Here is an 8,560-nt window from a genome sequence, read left to right as displayed (position 1 = left end):
GTTGATTTCTTAAGTTGTATTGTGGAGCTCAAGTCATTGATGAACAAGCAAGACAGTGTTCTTGAATCTAAATATATGTTATTGGTTGTCATTTTTTGAATAGATCTTTTTGAAGATGGATTTTGTCTTTGTCTTAAACCACCTTAAATTTTTGAGCAAACCAGCATTTCAGTTTGCTGAAGAAGTTCATTATTTGGTTTCTTACATTGCTTAGTTTTAATATTCAAGTAGTTGAGTTGCTTTTTAATATTAAAATTCAATAGTTGGGGGAGGGGAAGTATCTGTTGAGCTACAAGGCTTTTGGCCCAAGTGCTGGAGTCACTGGTTAGCTAAGCTAATTGATTAATAATTTAGCTAAGCTAATTTGATGTGTTAGAGTTTTTTTTTTTGTTTCATTTATGTTTTGGTATGGATTAAAGTTGAGAATTAATGCTTGTATGGTTTTCTTTTGGTTTGGTGTGTTAATGTTAGAGAGATTGGACACGAACACTAGTGGAATACCGAGTACAATTTGTGATCATTCATTTCAATGTCCCTGCGTTTCTAAATGGACTTACTTATCTTGCCAGGTGAGCAAATTCTTGATTCCACAAACATTTCCTCCTTTGTGTTTTAAGTTCTTTATTGGAGAACTTGCCAGGTGGCCTTTTTGTTTTGATCTTGAAGCTCCAATTTCATTATATTATTTTGAATATTGTGAAACTCACATAATAATAAATAAATAAATAAATAAAAAAGTTGTTCTTATTTATCCCAAATAATAATAAATAAATAAAAAGGTATGTTCTTTAAGATTTAATTTCTTGGTTAAAATGTATTTGTTAAAAAAGTAAGTTAGTTTGCATGTGTCTTTTAAGACATGTGGAGCTTATAAGGGGAAGGTAGAAAGTGGAAACGCAAAGTGCATTAGAAAGGTAAGAGTGCTTCTTTTTTCTTTGACAATTGGAACCTAAAATGTGTCGCTTTTTGCAATAGAAGTGCAACTCACTCAAGCTTGTCTCCTCATCACTTTTCTGATTGTAGTAAGCACTACCTGTATTACATGTGTAAGCTATGAGTTTGTGTAGTACTTTATGAGAGGATCATTTTTAAGACTGAAGTACTTATAAATTTAACTTTTCTTTTGCAGGCTAAATACACATTGTTTGCAATAATTTTGGATTTTTTTTTCTGAAAGTTGTAAGCTTAGCTTAAGCAAAGTAAGCAAATTTTAGTTAAAAACCTTATAAAACTATATACTTGTGATGTTGGAAATTGGATTTGTGGTGGTATGTTGTGTTGGAGCAAGCGGGTGACTTGCATAGTGTTATAAGGTGGTTTAAATACATATTGTGAGTGTTTTTCAATTCTTGTAAATGTGAATGAGCATTGTTAATTAGATGTGATAAATAGTATTTTGTTTGATCTAAATACTTATAAAACTTTATACTTGTGATGTTGGAAATTGATTTTGTAGTGGGTTGTGTTGGAGCAAGCGGGTGGCTTGCATGGTGTGATAAGGTGGTTTAAATTCACATTGGGAGTGTTTTTAGTTTCTTGCAAATGTGAATGGAATTTGTTGATTAGATGTTATGAATAATACTTTAATTGATTTCAATACTTGTAAACACTCTATACTTGTGATGTTTGTGATTGGTTTTGTGGTGGGTTGTTGTGTTGGAGCAAGCGGGTGGCTTGCATGGTGTTATAAGGTGGTTTAAATTCACATTGGAAGTGTTTTTAGTTTCTTGCAAATGTGAATGGAATTTGTTGATTAGATGTGATGAATAATACTTTAATTGATTTCAATACTTGTAAACACTCTATACTTGTGATGTTTGTGATTGGTTTTGTGGTGGGTTGTTGTGTTGGAGTAAGCGGGTGGCTTACATGGTGTTATAAGGTGGTTTAAATTCATATTGGGAGTGTTTTTTCAATTCTTGCAAATGTGAATGGAATTTGTTGATTAGATGTGATAAATAATACTTTAATTGATTTCAATACTTGTAAACACTCTATACTTGTGATGTTTGTGATTGGTTTTGTGGTGGGTTGTTGTGTTGGAGCAAGCGGGTGGCTTGCATGATGTTATAAGGTGGTTTAAATTCATATTGGGAGTGTTTTTAGTTTCTTGCAAATGAGAATGGAATTTGTTGATTAGATGTGATGAATAGTACTTTAATTGATTTCAATACTTGTAAACACTCTATACTTTTGATTAGATTTATGCATTCATGAATGAGATAGAATTTTATCTAATTAGCTTATAGACTTAGATGTTAGAATACATTATGAATGAGTTGTCCTTATTTTACTAAAGTAGCATTCACTTTGCAATTGTAGTCGAACATGGATAAAAGTTGGATGATAATTGGTAAGACACCGGATGACAGATTAAGTCATCCATATATTGAAGGGGTCAATGCATTTCTTAATTTTGCAAGAGCGGTTGTGGACTGTAGTGGTAATATTCCGTGCCCGTGTATTCACTGTGTGAATTGCTATCGACAATCTCTTCAAACTGTGCGTATACATTTACTTCATCGTGGGATTATGCAATCTTACATTAATTGGTATAATCATGGAGAACCACGTGTATTAAACGAGAACATTCATGATAATGAAATATCGGATGGTGATCATATGGATGATATCGATGCCTTGGTAGGTGACCGAATTAGAGGGGAACCAAGAAATGCAACCGAAGATGAGGAAGTGCGTAATTTTGACAAACTTGAGGAAGATGCAAAGCGTGAGTTGTATCCGGGTTGCACTGATTATAGTATCTTGAAGTTTTTTATTGAGATGTTGAATGTAAAGGTAATGACCAACTTGAGTAATGAGGGACTTGATATGATGCTAGAATTGCTGACAAAAGTTTTACCGAAAGGTAACTTGGTTCCAAGGTCAACTTATGAAGCAAAGAAGATATTACGTGACTTGGGCATGTCATACGAGCATATAGATGCATGCAAAAATGATTGTGCACTATTTTGGAAGGAAAATGAAAACCTTGATAAATGTCCGGTGTGTGAGACGCCTAGATACAAGGATACACGTGCCCAAGGTAAAAAGATTCATTATAAGGTATTGCGTTACTTCCTGTTGACCCCGACACTGAGGAAGTTGTACATGTCAAGCCAAAGAGCTAAGGACATGAGATGGTATATAGACAAACGCGTGGACGATGGGATAATGAGGCATCTGGTTGATAGTGAGGAGTGGAAGGAGTTTGATTTGCAACATCCTGATTTTGCCCTCGAACCTCGCAATGTAAGGTTGGGGTTGGCTACAGATAGATTTAACCCTTTTGGGAATATGAACAACAACTATAGTATGTGGCCTGTCATACTTATCCCCTATAACCTACCGCCTTGGTTGGTTATGAAGGAGCCATATTTTATGTTGTCATTGCTTATTCCTAGTCCTCATCAACCGGGAAATGAGATTGATATTTACTTGAAACCATTGGTCGATGAGTTGAAGGAGTTATGGGAAGAAGGTGTAGAAACTTATGATGCTTATAGAAAAGAGCATTTTCAGATGCGTGCAACTTTGTTGTGGACAATACATGACTATCCTGGATTTGATAATGTGTCTGGGTGGAGGACAAAGGGTTATCATTCTTGTTACACTTGCAACGATGAACCATATTCAGAAGCTTTGGAAAGTAAAATTGGATTCATTAACCATCGAGCTTATTTGCCTATGGAACATCGTTGGAGACATAGTCGGTTGCATAATGGTTTATCGAAGAAACGGAAGAGATCTTTAGAGTTACAAGTGGAAAAGATACAAGAACAGCTAGATAAAATGCCAAATATAATTTTAGGAAAACATCCAAGTAACAAGAAGAGACAACTCATTGGGGAGCCAAATTGGTCAAAGGTAAGTATTTTGTACAAGCTTCCATACTAGAAAAGTAAGAAGCTTAAGCACAACATTGATGTCATGCATGTGGAGAAGAACATTAGTGAGAGTACTTATGGTACTTTGTTGGGCATTGAGGGGAAAAGCAAGGACACCGACAAGGCACTAATAGACTTGCAAAATATGAACTTTAGGCACACGTTGCATTTGAAATAACGTCCTGATGGATCATATGACAAGCATTGGGCTTTCTTTTCATTAAGCCCAAATGAAAGGGATGGTTTTTATGACTTTTTGAAATCAGTTAAGTATCCGGATAGTTATTCAGCCAACATATCAAGGCCAGTGAATGCAAAAACTGGTAGATTATCTAGTTTGAAAAGCTACGATTGTCATGTGCTACTATAACGAATTCTTCCAATTGAGTTGCGTGGATTTGCACATAAAGACATTAGTCTTGTATTATTTGAGTTAGGCAGCTTCTTCCAAGACTTATGCTCAAGGACCCTAAAGCGAAGTGAATTGGAGAAACTAGAAGAACGTATAGTTCTTATACTATGCAAGCTTGAGAGGTTCTTTCCTCCAGCATTCTTTGATGTTATGGTCCATCTTGCTGTTCACTTGCCTCGAGAAGCAATTCTAGGAGGCCCAGTACAATATCGGTGGATGTACCCAATTGAAAGGTAATTAGATCATTTGATACATCCATCAATTACATCTTTCCCATGTGATATAAAATCACATAATGTGCGTATTTTTTCCTCGTAGGTACCTTGGAAAATTGAAAAGATACGTTTCCAACCGAGCTCGACCAGAAGGTTCGATTGCAAAGGCTTACATTCTCAAAGAATGTATTAACAATTGGTCTTTGTATATTGATGGGATCGAAACTGTGCATAATCGAAGAAAAAGAAATGAAGATTTGGTGAATCTAGCGAAGGATTGATAATTTTTTCACAAACTGCCCGACCTACAGGTGGTAAGCGGAATGATGACAACTTGTCTCGTGCATTGCTTAATACTGCTCATTGGTACTTGTTGTACAATAGTCCTGAGTTAGAGCCTTATTTAAAGTATGTGATTTCATGTGCATGTATTGTTTGATTAAGTTTTGAATATTATCTGCAATACTTAGCTGAAAATAAATCACCTTAGTTTTAATAGTGAACACAAAAGCACATTGCATAATCCTACTGGTGAAACCATAACTCAAATCCAACGACAAGAGTTTCCCAAGTGGTTCAGAGAACATGTAAGACATTTGAAACTTAATCACACAAATAGAAATTAAACATTTAAATAGTTTCGTCATTGCTTATTACTAATTAATATCACTTGTTGTATATCATTATAAATGAATAGATTGAAAGTTAGCGAGTCACCAGAAGCAACTAAACAGTTATGGTCATTAGCAAATGGTCATTAGCAAATGGTCCTAAGCCGCATGTGAAGGAGTACACAGTTTGTATGGTCATTGGTGTAAAGTTTCATACAAGGTACCTAGACAATCGTCGTGTAACCCAAAACAGTGGTGTATGTACCGAAGGGGACCATGAAGGAGAAATGCACGACTTCTATGGTCATGTGTGCAAAATTTGGGAATTGGAGTATGTGTTTCGTCATAAAGTTGTTTTGTTCCAGTGTGAATGGTACAATACCGGTACCAATGGTCGAAGGAGAACGATAAGAACTGATACACACTGCACAAGCATTGATGTTACAAGTCGGTGGTATGAAAATGACCCTTTTATACTTTCTAGTCAAGCGAGACAAGTTTTCTACCTTCAAGATACCAAATTGGGTGAACCTTGGAAAATTGTGCAATTCATCCAACATAGGGGAGTGTTTGATGCCCCGGAAGTCGGGGGTAGAGAATCCAATGATAATACAGAAGATAGTGACGCATTTCAACAAGAAGCGATTCTTGATGTTGTCTCTGTCAATGTTGAGGATAATATTATTGAGTATTGTATGGGTGATGTTGAAACTGAGGTTGTTCTTGAACGTGGAACTTCAGGAGATGCTAATCAAAATGAAGTGCATGACATACCTGATGTTGATCTTGATATGGATTATGATATGTAGAGTTCATAATAATTGTCTTAAATGTTGTGTGTTTGTCTTAAAGTTTTATGCTTGTCTAAGTAACAATTGTTTTAAAGTTTTGTACTTATCTTGAACTTGATATGGATATTGATGTGGCCATTTTTTGTGTTGAGGTTTTAGTAATTGTGTTCAAACTTAGCACTTGTGAATTGCTTGATATGGATAATGGTATGGACTATGATATGTAAAGTTAGTAGTAATTGTTATTAAGATGTTTTGTACTTATCTTGAACTTGATATGGATATTGATGTGGTCATTTGTTATGTTGAGTTAGTAGCAATTGTATTCAAATTTTGCACTTGTGAGTTGCTTGATATGGATAATGGTGTAGAATATGATGTTAAGTTAGTAGCAATTGTACTTATCTTTCATGTCAATACATAGTTTCAAAAAATGCCCAAAAATGCCAGATACGCTCATAATATACCAAGGTATGAGATGGCAAGATTGGATAGAATGAGGCAAAACCAAGAGAGAATTGATGCTTTGGGATTGAAGCACATCTCAACTTCTCTAAAGGATTCTGCTTAGTCCAATTGTGCAAAAGGGAAAAGAAGTAGAGCTAGTGTTATGGTAGATGATGATTATGTACCACCTATTGGTGACGATGACAATGATGATGAGTCATCTAATTCTATAATCCATAAGGTACAATAGATGTTCTATAGGGTACAATAGATGATAATAATTTTGTTCCATTATTTGTAATGACTTTGTTGTTTCATTAAATGTATATTTGTGAGTTACAGATGGCACCAGGACGGCTTACACTCTCGCGAGGTGAGGCATCTATTCCGATGGTCCAATCTACGGAAACACCTCCTGAGGCAAATCCTCTTGCCCAAAGTTCTTCTAGTGCAGAGGCGCAGGCTACCGATGCATTAACTAGCACGGTTGGTAATTACATAGAGATTATACTTCACTTAATTTACTATTGAGATTATACTTCACTTAATTTAACATTGATAATGTTTAAATAGGATCGGCTAGTAGAAATACCCGTGAAACAACACGAGGTATAGCAGTACGGGCATTTGTTGAAAAAAGTGGTAAGCTGCCAGTACGTATAGCTGCAGAGTATGATGCTCCTATTGGGAAGAATGCGTGCAAGCTTGTCAATCAAATTGGCGTACAAGTGCGAAGTAATTTGTCTAATTACAATGTGAAAAATTGGAAAAGTGTTGATGTTGCTACTAGAGATGTGGTGCTTCAAAATATAGCAGTAAATTTACATTGATAATGTCTAACTTGTCTTTGTTTTCATTAAGCATATTAAATTTATATAATAATATTTTTATAATACATATACACTTCATTTTACAGGATCAGTTTGAGCTACACGGAGATTTCAACTTGGTAACAAAAGCATTAAATACAAAATGTGGAAGATTATTGAGTTGCAACTCCAACAAGTTGCATCAAACTTATAAAAAGCTTGTAGAATCTCATGGTGCTAACTATGCAAGAAGCCACCCGCCAAAGAATGCCACACTTGAGCAGTGGACTGGACTCATTGATGGGAAATGGACTAATAAGGATTGGCTGGTAAATTATTTATGCGTATATTTTTATTATCCAATGTTTACTATATTATGTTGTCAAATGATTAACTTAATACTTAGATGAAGTAAATGTATACTGTTTTATTCATGATTTAGTAAGTATCTTGAATGTTCTGTATTAGGAAAAATCAAGAAAGAACTCTGAAAATAGGAAGAAAACTTCAGGCAAACATAGATGCGGGACAAAGGCACTTGCTGTTAGGGTTGATGAGGAGGTGAATGTTTTTTTCATTTTCTTAAACCTCAATATATTACATGTTGTGATTAATTAACTATATCTATCTAACCCTCGAATGTATATTAATCAGACAAATAATAATGGCGGTCAAGTTCCTGAATTGGCAAAAATCTTCAAAGATGTTCATTTCAATCCAAATACAAATATGTGGATACACCATGAGGATGAAGTGACATATGTATGTGTAGCATTCCATCCCTATCATGTTTGTAAAGCTATAACATATGTAGTATTAATGTTGTGATTGTTTGTTTCTTTCTCTCTTTCAAATGATACGAAACTATTCTCAAAGTGCAAGAGGATCATTGTCAAGATCCTAATGCAATTCCCCTTACACAAGAGGAGATCTCAAACTTGGTTTTTAAGAAGAAGTCCGGTATTGTAAAAGGACTTGGCATGAGACCTTCTTCTTCTCTAGTAACCACCGCTTCATCTAGTTCCTCGGTGGAGTATATCCAACGGTTAGAAAATGAGATAATTGAGCTCAAAGAGGCAAGAGCTAGGGACCAAGAGGAGCGAGTTAGGGAGCGAGCTAGGGAGCAAGAGGCACGAGCTAAGGAGCAAGAGGCACGAGCTAAGCAAGAAGAGGTCCAACAGAATATTCTTAACTTTTTGAGAAGCAAGGGTTATGATGATGCTCTTACCTATGGGGGTGGTTCATCTTCAAGTTAAAACACTTATTGGTTAGTACTTTATATTACATTTGAAAATCTATATTTGCTTTCTACAACTTATAAATTAGGAGTTGTGATTTTAATTCATTGGTGTGGCTACTCTTAATGCATTGTTAGAAATGTTTCTTAC

At 35.3% G+C, this 8,560-nt stretch overlaps 1 protein-coding gene and 1 long non-coding RNA gene across 2 annotated transcripts; both read left to right on the top strand.

Annotated features, from left to right (window-relative positions):
* The first annotated feature begins 2,328 nt into the window (after positions 1-2,328).
* On the top strand, positions 2,329-4,795 carry LOC142629026 (uncharacterized). The gene is made up of 4 exons (XM_075803026.1): positions 2,329-3,867; positions 4,159-4,210; positions 4,325-4,532; positions 4,618-4,795. Exons 1-4 carry the CDS (start codon positions 2,329-2,331, stop codon positions 4,793-4,795), a joined length of 1,977 nt encoding a protein of 658 aa, XP_075659141.1.
* Positions 4,796-7,303: 2,508 nt separating this feature from the next.
* On the top strand, positions 7,304-7,955 carry LOC142627587 (uncharacterized). Its single transcript, XR_012842885.1, has 3 exons — positions 7,304-7,501; positions 7,641-7,733; positions 7,827-7,955. It is a non-coding gene; the product is annotated as an uncharacterized LOC142627587 (long non-coding RNA).
* The last annotated feature ends 605 nt before the right edge of the window (positions 7,956-8,560 follow it).

Source organism: Castanea sativa, chromosome 3 (genome assembly GCF_040712315.1).
Source record: "Castanea sativa cultivar Marrone di Chiusa Pesio chromosome 3, ASM4071231v1".
NCBI classification, from domain to species: domain Eukaryota; kingdom Viridiplantae; phylum Streptophyta; class Magnoliopsida; order Fagales; family Fagaceae; genus Castanea; species Castanea sativa.
Note: the sequence above shows the minus strand (reverse complement) of the source record. Positions and strands in the feature narration are given on the sequence as shown.